The sequence below is a fragment of the Carcharodon carcharias genome, chromosome 14, assembly GCF_017639515.1.
Source record: "Carcharodon carcharias isolate sCarCar2 chromosome 14, sCarCar2.pri, whole genome shotgun sequence".
Lineage (NCBI taxonomy): Eukaryota > Metazoa > Chordata > Chondrichthyes > Lamniformes > Lamnidae > Carcharodon > Carcharodon carcharias.
The window spans coordinates 34130243-34151276 of record NC_054480.1 but is presented as its reverse complement, the minus strand read 5'-3'; the positions used below and the strand labels follow the sequence as shown (position 1 = coordinate 34151276).

General features: G+C 37.9%; 1 protein-coding gene across 4 annotated transcripts in view; it reads right to left on the bottom strand.

Annotated features, from left to right (window-relative positions):
- Positions 1–18443, bottom strand: part of tcea2 (transcription elongation factor A (SII), 2) — a 44928-nt gene extending 26485 nt beyond the window's left edge. For 3 of the 4 annotated variants that reach the window (XR_005945168.1, XR_005945169.1, XM_041205025.1), the window contains exons 1-6: positions 18236–18443; positions 16779–16841; positions 13267–13372; positions 3572–3659; positions 2060–2190; positions 1886–1928 (exon numbers count right to left, since the gene is read on the bottom strand). Coding sequence is in view for 2 of the 4 variants with exons in the window: in XM_041205025.1 (XP_041060959.1) it covers positions 1886–1928; positions 2060–2190; positions 3572–3659; positions 13267–13372; positions 16779–16841; positions 18236–18304 (500 nt within the window). In the remaining 2 variants the exon portion in view is untranslated. The remainder of the gene's footprint in view (positions 1–1885; positions 1929–2059; positions 2191–3571; positions 3660–13266; positions 13373–16778; positions 16842–18235) is intronic. The other variant, XM_041205026.1, reaches the window with a different exon arrangement.
- Between the last annotated feature and the right edge of the window lie 2591 nt (positions 18444–21034).

Genomic DNA, 21034 nt, shown 5'->3' with positions numbered 1-21034 from the left:
ACCCTGCATCTCTTGCCTAAAAATTTAAATAGGCATCTCCATGTCCATTTTTATTGAGATGGAAGACCAAGGCTAATAAAGCAGGACACTGTCATTGCTGAACTGGTAAAAAGAACCTAGAGCAAGCAAGGAATGTACGGGCAGCTTGGGAGTTGAAAAGAAAATCTCACACTTATAAAGAGCTTCATCCTCAAACATCCAAAATAACTAAACTTAATTACTATTAAAACCGTAGTCACTTATTATTTAAACAAATACAATTGTTAATATGCTCACAAGAAGTCCTACAAACAGGAAATGAGTAGGATGTCTAGTTCTTGTGACTTAGGCACAATCTGTTGGACAGAACACCAAGAGCATTGCCTGTTCCTCTTTTTAGAAGGAAAAAGATCTGCATTTATATAGCACCTTCCACACCTTCAGGATGTTCCAACTACTCCACAACAAATTAAGCACTTTTGAAGTGCAAGCATGTTATAATGCAAAGAAAAACAATAGCCATTCTGCATTTAGCAAAATCTCACGAGCAGAAACGAGATAAATGACCAGAATTGTCTTGTAAGTGGAGTTAAATGTTAGTCAGGTACAGAACATTCCTGCTTTTCTTTGAAGTGATATAGAACATCTTACATCCACAAGAACGAACAAATGGAGCCTCAGTTTAACCTCTCATTCAAAAGGCACCTCAAATAGCGCAGCATTCCCTCAGCAGTATATTGATTATGTTGTTACAGAGTGAGAGAGAGTTGCTGAAATCCCTGTTTCTTTCCCAACTCTCCGCAATCAGTAAGCTTATGAGAGGAAGATGTGTTATTTAATCGTCGAGTGTGTGGACCATTTGAATAAACAGCAACAAGCTTATTCCAGGTTTAACTGAAGAGATTTATTTATTTAGGGGCTCACCCCTGCTGCTGCGCCTTCTTTCTGCAGTCAACATTCAAAAACTATAAAGGGACAAACTTGGCTGTCTTACCGCATGACTGTTCACAACTCTCGTTCCTTTTCCCAATATGGTGGTTATCTTGGGTTGATTAGCCGTGTCCTGGTTTACCGTTTGAAGACATTTAGCCCGCGGTGGGTGGGCGGGGCGGGGAGGGGGGGGAGTTAATCATCTTCTTTGTTTTAAAAAACCCCATTCAAATCAGAAATGTCTAGGAGATGCGTAATGAACACCTTTTAATTTGGAATAAAAGCAAAATACTGCAGATGCTGGAGATCTGAAAAGAGTAAAACTGACTGAAGAGTCATACGGACTCCAAAAACAGAAATGTTAACTCTTTCTTTTTCCACAGATGCTGCCAGGCCTGCTGAGTTTTTCCAGCATTTCTATTTTAGTTTGGAATGCCTGTTGTCTGTCCTCAAGGCATAGCCAGACTTACAGCCAGTTCTTGAATACACAGATCAGGTCATCTGACTCCCAGCAGCCATCTTTTGAAGCACATATTGTCCATTTTAAAAGAAAAGTCAGTTCCAAAAGATTCCACACTGGGTAAAATTCATATTTTAAAAGTTATGAATATGACATGCCTTTACTGGGTATGACAACGTTCTCACGAGTTTGGACTGGGGTTCAACTCATGACCTTCTGACTTAGGTGAATCTGAGTGCTAATACTGAGCCAAACTGACACTTAGCCTGAAGCCTGTAGAAAGGGAAGAGTTGGGGAGGAAAGTAGTTTCATGGTTTGAAGGTTTAGGGAACGAATGATTTTGAAAATTGCAATCTCGATTTCAAAGCAGTTGGGAAGTAAAGAGCTACATTCATAATTGAGGCAGGAACGTTCAGATGTTAGCAGTATTGATAATAAGAGAAAGGCAAAAAAAGCATTTGATGGAAGAGTGATTGGAAGCTAGAGCTGAGAAGGATTTTTCCATCATTTGACAACCTTTTTTCTGTGTCTCTTCCAGGATCTTGAAGAGCCGCCTCAACTACAGAAATATTTGAGGACAAAATAAATATATTGAAACAAGAGAGAAAACCAGGCAGCTTTAGTAATGAAGGAGATTTAACAGCTTCAGCTGAAGCAATAGAAGAAGAAATTATTATATATTTCACTCACTGTCTGTTTGGAGAGCAGCCGACAACAATTCTCTACACTTATTGCGGACAGTATCACTCGTAACAGGAATTGGTGGAAATGTGGTCATCTTTGGAGTAGTGGGTGTCCTTGGTTCTTGTCTCTTACTAGAGCTACAAGAGATGGAGGTTTCATTAATTGGGTTGTTTATTCAATAAAAACACTCATCTTCAAAGGATATGTCATCAGTACCGATCTGATTTATGGGATACCATCCTCTTTCCACACAAATATCTAAAACAAAAATATTAAGAGTTTTTACATTTGGTTGCTTAAGCTATAAAATAAGTTATTCAGATTGTTGGAGGTACAAATTTAGCTAACCTCTTATATTAGCATATATGTGAAACTGAGGAACATGAAATTAAGTGACTTAGATGTGATTAGTTTTCAGTAACTATCAATGGTTTGCTGTTTTAATCAAAATAAATCGCTGACTTGTTTATATTTCCTTATAGAAAATCATTCCATTCACTAGCATGAACTATCAAATATGTGAAATCAATTGGCAAGAGAGAAACTATCAGATCCACTTGTGAACCACTATTTCAGTTCATTAAATTTAAATTTTAAATTAGCTATTCTTTTCAAATTCGTTCATAGCTCAACACCACCAAGAGGCAATGTTTGAATGTTCTTTGGATCTCAAAAATCCTCAAAGCTAAATTAAAATCATTTTGAATGAGAAACCTAGTATTTGGATTAAAGAAAACATAGAGGAGGCAAGACCCCACAATATATCTCTGCCACCATCAACATCTGCATCATCACCACCAATGCCTCCGCCACTGCAATACCACCAATTCCTCCACCTTCACTACCACCAATTCCTCCAGCACCTCAACCTCCAGCACTGCTGCCACCGCCTCCACTTCCAAGTTTAGAACCTTTAATGTAGTAATAAGTATCAAAGCACTTAACAGAAGAGTCAACAAAATTGGACATCAAGCCATTTAAGGAGGCTTAAGGAAATATTAGGGCGTAAGACTAAAAGCTTGGTTAAAGAGTTGGATTTAAGGAAAATATGAAAGGAGAAAAAGAGGGAGAGGCTTAACAAAGTAATTTCAGGGCCTAGGGCTTGACAGCTGAAGGCACACCACCAATTGTGAAGTGATTAAAATCCAGTTTGTTCAAGAGGCCAAAATTGGAGGAGCGCAAATATCTGAGGGTTATAGGGCTGGAGATTACAGAGATGACAAATGCATGGCAGGATTTGAAAACATGGATGGGAATTTTAAAAATCGAGGCTTTGCTTAACTGGAAGCCAATATAGGTTAGGCAGTACAGCGTTGATGGGTAACAGGGTTTGATGTGAGTTAGGGCATGGAAAGCAATATTTTGGATGATGTCAAGTTTTACAGAGGATTAGCAAGTCAGAGAAATTACTTCCAGGGAGTCTGAAAATAGTTAGATAAGCAACTGTTCTGTATAAAAGGAACTGTATATATTATGTAAGGTAATTAACTTAATGTTAAAAAGAAGCTCCAAAATGACCTTTGCTCTGTTGAGTCTGAACTGCTCTTGGAGGAAGTTGAACATTCTTTTTTCTTGTCTTCAGCATCTTTATCTCCTGCTGGGCCATCTGTAAAGCATTAATTTAGACAAACATCAACCACAGTGCTTTGAAATTAACATGCCATCCGTTTAATATAGTTACAATCACTGGGCTTGAGATGATCACAACCATGTAGTCAGTGTCAAAAGGTTAAATCTTCTTCCACGACATCTGTGCCCTGATCATATGTAAATCAAAGTTGACTACTAAAACCAAAAAATTCAAAGACGTTTGCTACCTATTTCTATCTGGAAATAATTTTAGTTGTAAATTTCTCTTACAGAAGAAAGCCTAGGGAATGAAGTTTTTAAACATACAGCATTTCCCATGTGCCCAATTAAAAACTTAGACCTATTGTCAGCCAAATATATAACAATTCCTGTCTCAAGTATTTTCAGCTCAACAACCAGGCTAATACAAAGTATTTGACGTTCATATCAATGAAAGTGCACTTAAACCAAGCCCATAATGTCTAGAAACAAAAGAGCTTTGAGTGTAAGAGCCTCCAAAATTACATGCCTTTTAAAGCAAAAGTGACTGATTCAGTTGAAACTATCAATTTCTTTTTATTAAAATCAAATACAAAATTATATAGCAGTATTCAAAATCATGAGAGGTCAGAGAGAAACTGTTCCAATTGGTGGAAGGATTAAGAACCAAAGGACGCTGATTTAAGATGACTGACAAAAGAGGCAATGATGACAAGAGGTAAAACTTCTTAATGAACCAAACGGTTAGGACCTGGAATGCACTGTCCGGGAGTTGGATCATTATCTGAAGAGGAAAAATTTCCAAAGCTACAGGGAAAGGCAGGGGAGTTGAAATCAGCTCTTGCAAAGAGCTGGCATGGATATAACAGGCTGAATGGCCTCCTATGCTGTAATTATTCTGAGAGGCTTATTTAATACTAAAACCACTCCAACGTTGACCTTTATATTTCAAATACATATTTCACCACAGTGCACCCTTTAAATTGTAATTTACAGCTTAAATCACTCACCTTGTGTATAACCTGCTACAGAACATTTTAAGTTTTAACTAAGGCAAACCATGTTCAAACTATATTAACTGAACAGTTCACAGGTTGCACTAAGTAGAAACATATAATATATTATTCAACTGAGAATTCTTAACTGATATTTTGTTAATTTTGGAAATAGAAAATTATTCACTTCACAGCAAAAACTGTTTTAGTTGCTGAAAATCAGCCACTTGAATATAGTCAGAGCCAGCTAAAATTCTTATGCTTTTGTTTATAACTTGTTTTCATAACAATTCCAACTATGTCAAAATCCAAGTTTTTATAGTACACACTCATTTAAATCATTATACATTAGACCTAATTAGGATGATCAAATACCAAAATGTGAAGATAACCTGGTGTTTAGCTTTACAATTAAAATTTTAGCCCTTGTAGTCAGTACAAAATATTTAAAATAAATGCTTTTGTTTCAACCTACTGAAAATGGACATCTAAATTATACTGCGGCTCCCAATTCCTTAGAAAGAGCATTCAAAAAAATCATTTTCCCAATAGTCTACTCTAAAAAAAAAAGGAACCACATCCATATGACAGTAGAGACTTCACATTTGTTAATAAATACTCTTATGCTACTAGTATAGAGTTTAGTGCCATACAGAACAGATCAGCCCACAATTTTCTGATAACTTGTGCCTTAGTAGTGGCACATTACTATGACAGAATTCCCATGAAATTATGTATACATGTCACATCTTACACCACACTAAAATTCCTGGCACCCTCTACACCATTACTCATTGAAGGATTGCAAGTTTCACAGTAGCTCCACCTTGCTGTTAAAATCAATATCGATCTCCATTTAGGCCAGTTTACACGTCACTGACATTTAGGTTGCAAAATAATGGTTTAAATAGCCTGACAACAACATGATTAAAGGGTGCAGTCATGGGTTGCCTTTAAATGATACACAGATGTTTAGGGATATTGATCTGGACAATAAATTTGCAGCAATCTAAAAAGAACATTAAATGTTATTATTTTTTAAGCAATTGATCTTATTCCTGAGATTTTTGAAAGTCAGGATTATAACAATGGGACTAATCAGTCATTTGTTCAAACTCTTGTTTTTATATCTACATCATGTGATATTGATGTGCTTTAGATGTGCTTGTTTAATTGAGATATGATCATTCAGAATGATTAAAGTTTGATCAGTTCCAAAAAGGTCCAATTCTCATTAATTTGTCATTTTAGGATCAAACTATAGTGTTTTTTATTGCTATCAACTGTTGTTATAAACAGACCTTAAATTGAAAGCCAAGGTCAAGAAGCCAGGAAGGAGATAACATGACTTAAGATACGTGCAACATTTCTGCATTCAAACAACAGAATAAAATGATCTAAAACATTTACAATTGACAAATCTCAAAATAGAGTTTATGGTCATAGATATTGATACAGATGTATCAGGTGTATTGCTACAATGGATAAAATTAAAGAATATTTTATATTGAATTGTCATCTGTTTTTCCTGAAAATCAGCAAGATTTGACAAACTTGAACAGTGTGCAAACCAAGAAAAACAAAATGCAGGGAACTTAAATCTGTGCAAGAAGCCCTGGGAAATGAGTTAAGCAGACAGGGACGCACTAAGAATTTACGAACTATTACTTGTGAGAGCAACTATATTCAGCATTTAATGGGAGATTTTTTTTCCTTCGAAAATGGCTACTTGTATTAATCCAGAGCTGCCAATTAGTCTACAAGAGCCTTCAGCTGGTGGACAGGGCCAGGTATTCTCACTCGATCATTCCAAAGAAGGTTCTAATACCACACATTTGCAGAATGCCTAAAGTATTTAAGTAGAACAAAGTTACCATTTATGTGTTCTCTAGATCATTACTATTGAATAGTCACTACTATACAAATGTCAGCAGAAAGAGCAAGCATTTACTCATAGCCTTGGTTATCTAATCTATTTTTCTTTCCAAGTTTTAGCACTCATAAAAAAGAAAACTTAAAATAACATTCATTTATTTTTGAAATGTTTCAGTTGGTCTATCAGAATTCAAAAATATAATTTAACTATGGAGTGACAGAGTACAAGGGCTGTGCTTTTTAATTAGAAAGGTGGGAAAATATGGAATACAATTATCAAGAGATAATATTGAGAATGGCAAACTAGATGGGGAAATTTATGGTCCATGTCACCAATCTCGCAATTGGACAAAAATCTGAACTAATGCATTCTGAAATATTTTGCTTTTATGGCTTAATTCAGATTCACAGTTAAAGGTGACCTGTTGTTAACCTATATTAAAAAGAACAGTCATCCCCTCACATAAACTAAGTTGAATTCAGAGATATCCAGGAGAGAGGGTGAAAGGATATAAACTTGGTTCTGTAGGATGGATGAAAATATAGTGATAATGATAATACATGTCAGGTGAAAGGGAACAAAACTAGATTATACATTATTTATTACCTCTAGGGCTTAGGTTTCGTTCCAGTTCAGAAAAATATTTTTGTCTCATGTGTTAGCTTTAACAGTGATATAAACTAATTTTTGGCAATCCTAATGCAGGCAATACTAAGCATTACTTCAATGCACAAAATTGATCAGCATCAGTGAAGTGAGCATGTGTAGACTCGTCTTCAGAATGTGAACAAATTACAAATGAACAACACTGAAAAAGGAACACAAAGGAAATGAGCATGAGACACACTGCGTGCGGCTTGTTCCACTTGCTTTTACATTGTTTTCATCAAATGTTATCTGTAATTTCTCCACTTTCTGATGAAGGCTTTACATCTTTTCTGTTCTCTCCGCAGATTCCAACTGAGTGTTGCAAACATTCTATTTTTAATCCCTGTATCCACAGCACTGGGAAGTCTTGTGGCATTGTGTTCCTGCCTTTGAGTCAGAAGCTTCGGGTTCAAGTCCCACCCCAGGATTTGATGGCCAAGGAAGGTGCATTCATAACATGGCCAAAAAGGTTGAAGGTCAACCTGCAGGTCCTTCCAACACAGGCTGATGGCAGGCCATAAAAGCAAGAGAGATTCCTGCTCAGCCAAGTGATGGAAAGAAGTTGGAGCCTCTACCATTGCTATCCATAGCTCCCAACTACAACATACATGTAAAAGTGCATTGCCACAGCAACTCTGACGCCGAGTGAACTGTAGCACAACACCACATCCTCAATACTGTAGATTGGAAGTGATACAAGGACTATTCTGCGACCTCCCAGCACAACACATCCAGTCAAAATTGCTCCACAAGGGAATGCTACAAGTGATTACATTAAAAAGGAAGAGGAGACACAGGTTTTCTGATCCAGTCTGCCATACAGCTTTTGACAGGCCCAAGTGCTACCAGAGTTACCAAAAACCACATAAAGATGTTATTCTCCCAGACACATCTGGGGTAGTACCAACATGGTTAGTAAATATAGGCTAAGATTTTGCAGTGGTAATGAAGGTGAAATTGCCAATGTTCACATCATTACACCACTGAAAATCAAAGCAACTTCTGGAGTGTGGGCATGCACAGAATAACATGGAAACCCAGAGACTGCTGTCAGTGATTCTACACTTCTCCAGAGGGTGTGCTGTTGAGGCACTGCCCAGATTGTAATCAATTGGAAGTTGGTAAATTGATAAGAACTTCCACTCTTTACACCGCCAGTCTCCTGTGAAAATCCTTGAAAAAGTTACACTAATTTAAATGAGGAATAGCTGGGTTTTTCAATGGTGTACTGACTTGTGAAATACCCCAACTGGCCTGAAAAGCCAGTTGCATATTTATGGAATGTCAAATTTCTCCATTATGATAAAAAATACATTTTAAAAAAAAACTAATTCTTTAAGTTTATCTTTAAATTAGCTTCGATCCTGTCTAATCATATTTTGTTATCTGAAATTAAAATTAAAAGTGAAGAATATTTGTTATACTAGGTTGCCATGTGAATACTTCAATGTGATTGCTTCCTTACCTCTTGCTGACAAGCTCCCCTTCACTGTCACCCGATTTGAAAGGGATAAAACCACCAGAGATCATTAGATCTTTGTGGGCAGCTTTCTTCAAGGTCAACAACGAATGCTGACTGTAAATTCCAACCATAAACATTGCAATTGGCAGTGTCAACCCAACCTTCCCAAGCTGGATAATATGGCTGCCAAAAACGAAAGTTATAGATTATACGGTCTGCTACCACTAATGTTGTCGAATTCATTCACCCAATGCAAATAGGGCAGATTCCAAAACACTGCAAACCCAGGATACCATAGACATGCTTCTACTTCAGGTAGTTCTGTAACATAAAAGGGTATGAGATTAGGAATTTTATTAGAGCTCTTAACCCGTTTCTTCCTTCTTGTCCAATATAATGTTCAGAAATATAACTCATACGGTGCAGTTCTGTAATGCTATGGAATTCATTAAAAAAGATCGACAGCTTTACAGTAGAACTTACTATGTTGCCATTTACATTTTTTCTGTAACTTTAAAGTATCTAAGTAGGTAGCTTTCAATGCTATTTTCACAATTTGCTTATGTAGATGTGCTCTTGCATCTTAAACATAAGCTACTAGTAAAAAGCTCCATTATTAGCATGTTTACCATTACATAGTTTAGCCTAGATTTTGTTGTAGCAAGGCATCTAACAGCATCTACCATTGGTTAGATTTACCCCACACCATGGCTTAAAACATTTTGCCCATTAAGTTGGTGGAAATGCGGGCAGGTAATGCTGTAGTGTAGGAAATAGGAATTCCGAGTCAATAGGGCAACCAACACGTTATCACCTGAACCAATCAAATTGGAGGATTGAGAAATAAATGAAAAGAACAGAGGAGGAAGAGAGAATCGGAGTGGATGAAGTCGATGAACTCAATGCCAAATTAGGTGTAAAGAGAGAGAGAGAGAAGAAAAGGAGAAAAGAGGCAAAGGAAAAATCAAGAAACAGGTTGAAATATTTTAAATTCGACATTTCTTTAAAATTTACAAAAATTAATATTTGAAGGAACGAGACTCCATGTTTGTAATAGTCACTTTTCCTTACCAGAGGTTAATTAGTAGTAATTAATTATATTTGTGTGTAATTAACAATTATTACATTGTTAAAGGAGTGTTTATGCTCGAAATTCCAAGGCTTAAATTTTCTGTGGCGAATTTAGTTCCCACTTGCGTAAATACAGCACCACATGCCATTTAATGCATGCAAACAATAAGACAAACGGCAAAATGTTTGCACAAAGCTCATGGCAGAATGTAGCAACTCTAATGGCAACATTTGGATATTGAGCATTAAGCCATGCATCTGCTCCCCACCTGGAGTTGCTGTACTATTCATATAAAAATAACAGCAAGCACCACCATCACTACTTTGACAACAAAATCTGGCCCTATATTTTCTTAATGTTATATCTGCAAATAGCCATGAATCTGCGATCATTCAGCAGATCATATTAGGCTCCACTCAAATTCAACTGATTTAGAAAATAACACAGAATTAACATCGATTCTATCAAGACTAATAAATCCATAACCCTTTGAAGGAAACTGATCAAGCTGTTGATTCCAAAAGAGGTCAGTGGATTATGTTGAGACAGACATCCCACTTTGCTCATCAAATACATGCCATGTGCCTATTAAATCCTGAAGCTACCTTTTGACTACAGTGATTTCACGAGACAACTGACAGAGGAAAAACTCTATTCATGGTTCCAAAAGCACCCATTACCAAATGTGTTGCAGCTTTTTTGGAGGGGATTTAGATGAAAAGCTCAAAAGTCCTAAAAGTTTTGTTGAGCAAACTGACTCGATTAGAATTTACAATTTAAATGTTATGGCTATAGAATTTTTTTTTTTACAATTATGAATTTAAAAATCCATTGCAGGTTCACAGAATTGTTACAGCACAGGAGGCCATTCGGCCCATCGTGTCTGCATTGGCTCTCCCAATGAGCATTTCGCCTAGTGCCATTCTTTTGCCTTCTCCCCGTAAGCCTGCACAATCTTCCTTTTCAGGTAACAGTCTAATAAAATTATAATACCTTTAAATTACACTTACATAAAATTTATTTTCATTTCCATATCTTTCAGGTTTGACCAACTCTTGTGGACTTAACTAGTTGGTGGTAGTTAAAAATTATGCGAGCACTATGTTCTAGCATTTCACCTGAGTTTGCTGATGATTGCCACTGGGAATGCTCTGGTCACTTTCAAGATGCCATTTTTGGAAGCAAGGTTTGCCTCACCCGCTGTATCCATGGCAAGCATCACACAGCTGCTGGAGTTTGAGAGTGTCAGAAATCAGCCCAAGGAAACTTCATGCCTTCCCACAAAATGAAAAATAAAAAAAATGGATCCAACTTTTGAGCAGAATGCAGTGCAATCTTTAACAGTAATTTTTTCTTCACACCCCCATCCAATTTTCTCCCATCATTCATCTTCTTCTGAATGGCATCAACTTATGCTGCAGCACCAGGAGTAGCAGTACTCCAATTTTTCACCCTTGTGGTTATTCCTCATGTCAGAGACTGGGCAGATGTCTGAAGGCTGTTAACCAAGAAGTCACCATAGCCACACTCTTTATCCTACCCACATCACCAATGTTAACAGTTAGCAACCCGGAGAGGGAACCCTGCCTGAATTTTGCCCTCCTTAACCCAGAACTACAGAGATTACTTTTACATCCTCACTGAGATCAGCAAACTCAGAAACCCAAAATTAAAATTAGAATTAGCAGCACAACATGAAGGGCATATTCATTTTATTTTCAAGGAAAAGCTACATATCCTAAATTAGTAATTGCAGAGATAAGCCAAATGTGCAGCCTTTAGTTCAATGTTCAGTCAATAAGCTTTTTTACCAAAGTAAGAAAGACAAAACATATAATTTATCAGAAAAGATAAATGATCACTCAGTGAAACTCAGTTGTTAAGAAATGTGCTTACAAAAGTACAAAGGAGGTAATGCAAAAAGATTTAGGAACCATAAAAGAACAACTGTTGAAAAATCTTTATAATGCAGGACCAAATATTGGTCCAGATTGAGGTGGTAAGGATGGCAAAACTGTTAACATTCACCGTCATTACTCCTCTAAAACTGACAGCAACTGCTAAACTCTGCATACATGCAGTTAAATGCAGATATCCAGAAATTGATGTTATTGATGCTATGCTTCTCCGTAGGGTGTGTTGAATTTCCTGCAGACTGGAATCAAATATTACTTTAAAAAGTTATTGAACAGCCAAGAACTTGTATTGTTAAACTATGACTCTCACTACGAAAACTGTTGAAAAAAATTGCATCTCATTGAATGAAGTGCAACTGGGTTTTTAACACTATATTAAATCCATAATTAATGCTGAAGAGCCTCACTGATCCTGAAAAACTAATTTTATTTTGTGGCATGCTAAATTGTCCCATTATGATAAAAACTAATATTTTAATAAAGTTTCTTATGTTTCTGCTCTACCTTAATCCCATGTGTATACCCCATTTATTTTGCTCTGTAAAATTTAATTAAAAATGAAGGATGACCTGTGCATTTTACTTCCTGACGTGCTGTCTATGAGAATACTTCAATGTGATTAACTACTTATCCTGCTTGATCACTGGTGCTGATGCCTGGAGATCCCCTTGACTTGATGTCAGATTCAAAGTAACATTGGGAAAGGGAAAATCCACGCCACACAGATCACCAAAGTTTTGTGGGCAACTTTCAAGGTCAACAGCAAACAACATTGAGCCATTAGGATGTATCATATAATAATGCAACACATATAATCTGGTATTTGGAGTAATGAAACAAGTTATACTCAATGACATGATGAACTTAAAAGTGGAACAACGAAGGGCAACCGGGATGGTTTGTGCATTTAGTTCACTGGGATAGGACAGCTAGCTCATTAGAAATATTTGTACAGGTTAGTGAAAAAGTGACAAGATGTGATTCAAAGAATTTAAATTTTGAAAGGAATTGATGACATTAAAGATGTCATGCTCTTTTTGTAGTTCCAGAATATAAGCTTAGGAAGTCATGAACTTATTCCTACTTTAAGGATCTCACAGTCGTAAACATACAGTATTAACATCAAGTACTATGAATGTAGAACTTGTGTTTATAACAACAAAAGGCAAATTCCAGGTTAAGATGTCAGTGCAAAAGTACACATTGTTGTTGGGGCAGGACAAAGAGAGAACAGTTTAACTGGAAGAAGTGGTCTTGAACATAGGCCACAGATGGATGTGCCAAATGACCTCTAAAAGAAGTCACTGTTTTTACTGAATTATTTATTTATGAAGGTCAACATACTAGAAATGTTAACTATACAATTGCAACTTTTTAAAAAAAGTTTAATTTTACTTTTAATTCCTTTTTTCCAATGGATAAAGCTGATTTTACAACAAACTGAAATTCCTCTGACCTCTAACGCCATTCAACAAGCTTAGATTTCTTTCCCCTAAAACTTGCACTGTCTATTGAGGCTGTATATTATATCTGGCTAAAATACGCTATCTTTCACAAGCTATACTCAAATCAAAAATAATTAAGAGGCCCTCTAAATGTATAGCAATTAGTCTACAAGTAAAACCGATTCTGCTATTGTTAGCCTAGCCTACAATAATTAAGAGTACAACTTTACCTAGCAGTTTTTTCCATGATTTGATGAGTGACTTAGCAAGTGTTGTGACTTCTTCATCCGTGCTTTGTTTTCTAACAGCGTTCACAGACATCCCAACCCGCGTGGACTACAAGAATAAAGGAACACATATTAATAACAATCCTTGAACTAACAGGAACAACTTGATTATTTAGACTGGTATGTGTTAAGTCATATTAGCAGTAAGCTCCCCTTGCAGTAGGATGGGCCAAAGATCTTAACGTTGCTAGATATCAAAAACGCCATTCTTCAGGAATACAAACAGCCTAGTAATTTACACACCAAATATTTTATTAATAAGGAAATTAATCCAGTCTGCCAAAAAACAACTCATCACCATTAAAATGGTTAATTTATCATACATTTATTGGACTATTGTACCAATAATTTGAATTAAACATTTTTGAACATATATCTGTATATACCAAAATATCTTCATTCCTATGTATTGCTGGGGAAAAAAAATCTTTTTTGCTGAAGCTTTTCACCTTGCACTCATCAGGACAGTTCACAAGAAAATGTCAGGGGAAAACAATACGTTTATACTGTATGAGAAAAGTGTGCCGACTGGTTAAGGTGCTGCCAAGAAGAATGCACTGGTGCATTCGCCATGGCAACACATCTACCAATCAAGAGGCCACCTGCCAACAAATCAGTATTCCTTTCTCATACAATATAAATATGTTGTTTCACCTGACATTGATACTTTCTTACGAATTGTCCTGATGAGTGCAAGACGAATATTTTTTCCAGCAATATTCAAGTTCTGCCCTACCAAACAAATATTTATATTCCTGTGTAGTTGATTAAGATGCATAAAATGCAAATTTTCCTGCCCCTAGCATCCTGGAGCACCTGTCACAGAGATGCAGCAAATTGCCCACAAACTTCCTGACATGAAACATGAAGGCTCTCTAGTCCCAACACTGCACCCCAGGATCATGTGCCCATGGCAATTCCACAACCCCCCCACCTCCCCCGCCATTTACAGTTTTGAAAAGAGCTGCAACAGGTTTTCAGATTCAACATGTCAAAGGTTATGGCCAAAACTTTGTTAAGCCCAAGTCTGCGGATCGTGTATGGAACTTGTCTGATCTAGCAACTTGGCATTGTTGTTAAAAAGGGCATTTTGTTTTGATTATTTGACCTGGCATTTGTGCCTTGAAGGAGGAAACTAATGTAAGGTGCAGGGTTGGTGTCTCCTTTGCAATTCCTTTTTAACATGTCTTCTATGGAAGAGGAAGAGCAGCAGGAAGCATAGCTGAATGCAAGGGCGTTGAGGCGCCAAAAGAAGAACGTATTGCCTCAGAACTACCCAGCTGATTGAACTTGGAGACAAAGTGAGGCATTCCTGAATCTCTCAGAAGAGTAAGGTTAATAGGAAATTAGTATGAGAGCTGTGTCTTCTGAAAGCGTTATGTAGCCATCTTCATGGGCCTACATAGCTCTTTAAATGCCAGTGGAAGTAACATTACTTTTCCACTGGTCAGGTCTTAAGGAAGTCACAGGTGACATCACCTGCATTAATGGGGGAGGCAGTGGCATAGTAGTAATGTCACTAGGCTAGCAATCCGATGCTCAGGCTAATGCTCCGGGGACATGTGTAAAAATCCCACCAAGGTAGTTGGTGGAATTAAAATTTAATTAATAAATCTGAAGCTAGTCTTGGTAATGGTGACCATGAAACATGTTAATTGCCGTAAAAACCCGTCTGGTTCGCTAATGTCTTTTAGGTAAAGGAAATCTGCCGTCCTTGCCTGGTCTGGCCTACATATAACTTCAGAAGCATAGCAATATGGTTGATTCTTAAGTGCCCTAGCAAGCCATTCAATTGTGTCAAACCACTACAGAAATGTCCAAAAGGAATGAAACCTGACAGAGCATCCGGCATCAATCTAAGCACCGGAAATGAGAATGGCACACCCAGCTATGGGCCAAGTGCTGATAAATGGGATTAGGTAGGTTAGTCAGGTGTTTCTCACGTGTCAGTGCAGGACCGATGGGCCGAAGGGCCTCATCTGCACTCTGTGATTCTGTAACCCTGCAAAGTCCTCCTTACTAACATTTGGGGGCTTGTGTCAAAATTGGGAGATCTGTCCGATGGGTCAGTGTCAGTAGTTTGTACCATCTACACTATGCACTGCAGCAATTCACCAGGGGTCTTTCAACAGCACCTTCCAAACACGTGACCTTTACTATCCAGAAGGACAAGAACAGATGCATGGGAACACCATCACCCACAAGTTCCCCTCCAAGCTACTCGCCATCCTGACTTGGAAATATACTGCCATTCCTTCACCATCACTGGGTCAAAATCCTGGAAACCTCTTTCTAACAGCACTGTGTACCTACACCACATGGACTACAGCAGTTCAAGATGGCGGCTCACCACCATCTTCTCAAGGATAATTAGAGATGGGCAATAAATGCTGGTCTAGCCAGTGACACCCACATCCTGTGAAAGGATGAATAGAAAAAACTGTTGGCAGCATACATGTGCTTCAATCCAGTGGGTGACATGGTTTTCCAGGAAAAATGACCAGTTTTTCAATACATGCTGGGAACCAGCAAGTCCATGCTCTTCACTTTTACTATCTCACTGGTTTGTGTGGGGCATAGGATGCATTTGACAGTAACCACGTTGGTCTGCAGATCCAAAAGATGCAAGCGCCCTTATATGAATTACAGGAGGTAAGACTGCTTTCACTACTTGTCATTGTTCTCACCACATGTTCTTCTAAGTCAAAAGATGTTCCTTTAAGCGGCTAGAAACCTCAATTACTGTATCCTTTAATAACCACATGCAAAATAGCCCCAGAAAGATATTAGTCTGCAGAGTGATGTTGCTTACAGGTTTTGCCAAAGGCCCCAGGCAAATTGCTATTATTTGCTGGCAAATATATGTATACTTACATTGTATATATATATAACATCAAAACTGTAAATTAATTTCTTCAGGTAGAATAACATTACCTATCTTTTCAGAAGACTTTCTGATTCAGCTTTATTTCAAAAGTATTATTTGTATATATGTATACCATTGCTCTACAAAAGCAATTCAGAGAATGGAACATTGAGATCTTTCAGCAACATGATAAATGCAAAAATTTTTATAAACTTGCAATTTCATCCAATAGCCCTGCGTGGAAAGGTATTAAGCCATACAGACCAAAAGCTCACAGGTTTGATTTCTGGCCTGTGCTTAGTTAACTCTTTCTATTTCAGTGACCTCTGTTGGAAAATGTACTATGTTGATGACAAGTGAGGTCAAGATTGGGCTTTACTGCGATTCCTTTTACAGCTAACACTGACTACCCAAGTTCAAAAATCACATCAGTCGGGCAAGACAGCTGCTAGCTATGAAATTATATCCAGCAAAATCCAGAACAAACTTGTGTGCCATAAACTTTCTATGTTCTTATACAAAAGTAAGTTGAGAAAAGAAGGGCTGAAGCAACCATACTCCAGAATAAGCTGGTATAATTTCTATTTACCTGCAACAGATCCAAAGTCATGGGTATGCTTTTAAGTTCCTTCAGTAAATCAATAGCACCATTCTGTAGAATTAACAGAAAAGTAGAGCGGTACATTATTGTGGTAGAAGCTGAAAGGTTTTGAGGAGCCACACATTTGTACAGAACTAATAACACCATTTCTTTGAATTGTAGCCTGAAGACCAAATCTGTTAGTCAAGCAGATATTAGAAAATAATAAGCAAAAATAGTATAAATACTAGCTTCCAAATAAACACAGAAAATGGCAGAAATACATGGCGGTCAGTCTACAACAGTAGGGGCAAAACCTACAGGTTCTCCAAGCTTTTGAGCAGCCTGGACATCATCTACACTTAGCTGTTTGCATCCCAGTGCCTCCCAAATCAGAACCAAGCAGTAAAGAATAGATCTGAAGGGTTAAAAATCAAGGCACTGCTTTATACAGCAATGGCTACATAAAGATACATGTGCCAAAAATAATAACCACCCAAAGTTCCAGTACATACATTACTAACTGTAAATCTTTCCCATTCACCCACCCATTCCTTCGAAATGATCATCTTGGTATTATCAGCCTAAGGCTATAATCCTTGAACAAAGGCTAGTGACCCTCATCTCTTGTGGACACTACTGAAACATGTTAATCTATTTTTTTTTGATTCAGAATACACCAGTTAAAAATATAAATGGAACTAAAGTTGAAGCAAAATGTAATTAATTTAACAACAATTGTTAACTTTATAAATAAAACAAAATCTACAAATAGAAGAAATCTGAAGTAAGAAACAAAATGCATGGAAATACTCATCAGGTCAATCAGCTTCTGTAAAAGGAGAAAAAACTTTCAACATTCATGTAAACTACTGGAAATATTTATTCCTATCAAAATATGGAGCACCTTCAAATAACCTCCACACAAAATACTTCTTAATGAAGTGTCAACGAAGACATTTTGGGGGAGGTCAAAATTAGAAACAAGATAAATCACCCTTGGGCTTTTACTGATAATTCCTACATCACAGGGTATGTTTAAGTGCAACGTTTTCTATACCGTCTTCGGCATGGAGTTTCAATTAACGAGGTTGACCCCAACAGGGTTGAAAGCGAAGGTAAATGGCTCTGGATCTTTTATCACAAATCTCTTCAAGCACTTCAGACAACATAAATTTAACGCAGATACGCACGAGGGCTGGGTCCAGAGGGAGTACTGCCCTCCATCATTTATTTACATTACAAACACCGTGAGCATGGCGCTAAAAACCTCAGCATTTCCCCCACAGAGTTAACATTTAGTGCCTGGAGGGTGTCCTTCCCGCTTCTGAGCAGCCTGATCATTCCCTGCACTTGGCTGCCTGCGTCCCACCGGCTCCTGAGCTAGGAACCCGCAACCAAGCAGCGAGGAAGCATCAGCCGGGCTGGGCAGTGCGGCATCGACAGCCCGGCTGGCCTCTACCCACCGTGTTTTTCTTGGACACCATCTTATCCATCTTCTTGGCGATGCGCACGATTTCCTCCAACTTTCCCATTATTTTCTTTAGATTTTTTTTTGTCTTGTTTCGCTAAGCTAAAAGGGAAATGAGACAATGGCCGCAATCATCGGTACCAAAGAGCCAAGCTCCCAGTCTCTACGCTCAGCTTTGCTTCTTGTATATGGCGCTTACCCCAGCCATTCACAGAACTCGGCACCGCGGCCGCAAGCGCTGCTGGGAGTTGTATTTCAGACTCTGACCCAGATGCTGGCTTCCACCGTCACTCAGGCCGCCGGACAACTACAACTCCCAGCATCCACCTTCCTGCCTGAAGAAGGTTCTGGGTGACTTGGGTGTCTGCGTTTTTAAACTAAACCGTCTTCGTGGCGCCCAGCCTTCAAGTTGGACTCATTTTATTAGATCTGTGTGCTCCTTTTCTTTCCCTGATGTTTTTTTTTTGTGTGGAAAAAAATAGAGTTTAAGGTTGCATTCTATCAGCGGTTTGAATCACAGATTTTGAGAGGGCTCGGCGGCTGCCCAAGATCAACCTGAAATATTTCCTATCCTTTGAAGTTTTCACCACTTGTTAGGTGGAGGGACGCTAAACTCAATTTAAGTTCTGAGGCTTTATTTGCTGACGGTAAATTCATCATAAACCTTAAAAACCTATCATAGAAATTGCCTTCTGTTTTGAAACACTTTTTTCGTGGCTGGTTTACAGTTTTTGATTGATCTGAAACAGCCCACTCAAAGAAAGACTGCTTGAATGACAAGCAACAGCTTTAACTTAGTGGTGGACTGATTGGGACATATCTTTACCGCAGCGCATACCCAACATTTTAATTAAGATAATTCAGATTTGCATTAATTATTTCCTGTAATGTTAAAAGTAAAGCTGAATCTGATACTCAAAAGAATCGTCTTAAATGATTTTTTTGAAACGCCTCTTTGATTTTCAATTTGGGAAAATAAAATTATTAAGGAAAAAAAGCCTGTGGGACAGCATAACTAGTTGAACTCTGACAAACTAATCGCATTTCAAGTCCAAGTATCCTTTTATGCGATTGATTACTAATCAACTTTGACAATTAAAATTAATTACCACCAGTGTGGAGTCTCATTGCTTCAGGTGTTAATAGTTGGAGATTTTAAAAATGTAAATTTGAAATTGTTTTACTTTTCCTTTGAATACCTAGTGTATATGCTCATGCTCTTGACAGCAGCTGCTCTATTATCTTAGCAAATATATCTAACTATAGTTGTATTTAATTCCTTCCCCACTGAAAGGAGAGCTTATCCAACATTCTGATGTTTAACATCCAACCTCTTTGCCAAGCCAGTTAGTTAGCAATTACCTGCATCTCCCAACATGGAATGATACAGCACAGTGCCTCTGCTAGCTTGTTGGTGCAGCTATTAGACCAGCACATCTGCTCTTCCCCCATAGGCCCCTTAAACTACCTATCCAATTCTATTTTGAAACTTACTCTTTCTAATGCTTCCACCCTTCAGGCATTGTATTCCACATCAGAACAAGTCACTGCATGTAAAAACATTTTGTGTTGCCTCTGGTTCTTTTGAAATCATTGAGGTCTTTGTCCATGATTACCAACTCTGTCATTGGGAAACAGTTTCTCCTTCTATCCTCTATCAAAACTGTTCATGATTTTGAACACCTCCATCAAATCTGATTCAGACTTAGAAGCAGGTGTAGGCAATTCAGACCTTTGAGCCTGCTCCACCATTCAATAAAAGCATGGCTGATCTGGTTGTGGTATCAACTCCATTTTGATCTCTTCCCCTGCCCCGCATAACCATTGACTGCTTGACTACCAAAAATCTGTCTGACTCTACCTTGAATAAATTCAATGACCCAGCTTCTTCTTTCTGGGGAAGTGAATTCCACATACTAATAACCCTCTTGAGAGAAAAAAATTCTCCGCATCTCCATCTTAAATGGTAGAACTTATTCTTAAACTGTGTCGCCTAGTTCTAGTCTCTCCCAAAAGTGGACAGATCCTCTAGTATGTAGGCCATCAAGTCTCCTCAGGATCTTATATTTTTCAAAAGATGACCTCTCATTCTTCTAAACTCTAACGGGTATAGGCCCAACCTGTTCAACTTTTCTTAAGATAAACTCCTCTTCCCAGGAATGAGTCAAGTGAAGCTTCTCTGAACTGCTTCTAATGCAATTATATATTTTTTCAAATAAGGAGACCAAAACTGTACAGAGTATTCCAGATGTGGTCTCACCAAGGCCTTGTACAGCTGCAGTAAAACTTCCCTATTTTATATTCCATTCCCCTTGCAATAAATGCAAACAATTTGCCTTCCTAATCACTTTCTGTACCTGTATGCTAACTTATTGTGTTTCATGTACCAGGACTTCCAGATCCTTCTGTACCACTGAGTTCTGCAATCTCTCTCCATTTAAATAGCATACTGCTTTTCTATTCTTCCTGTCAAGGTGGACAAGTTCAAATTTTCCCACATTATACTCCATCTGCCAAATTTTTGCAAACTCACTTAACCTTTCTACATCCCTTTGCAGACTCTCTACCTACTCTTGACAACTTACTTTCCTACCTATATCTTTTCTGCTCTAAGGAAAACAACATTAGCTTCTTCACACTCTCCACATAGTGGAAATCCCTCATCTCCAGTACCATTCTAGTGAATCTCTCTTTCACCCTTTCCAAGGCCTTGACATTCTTCCTAAAGTATGGTGCCCAGAATCCTCCAGCTGAAGCCTATGAAGAATGTAAGGAGGCTAAAATGAGACATTAT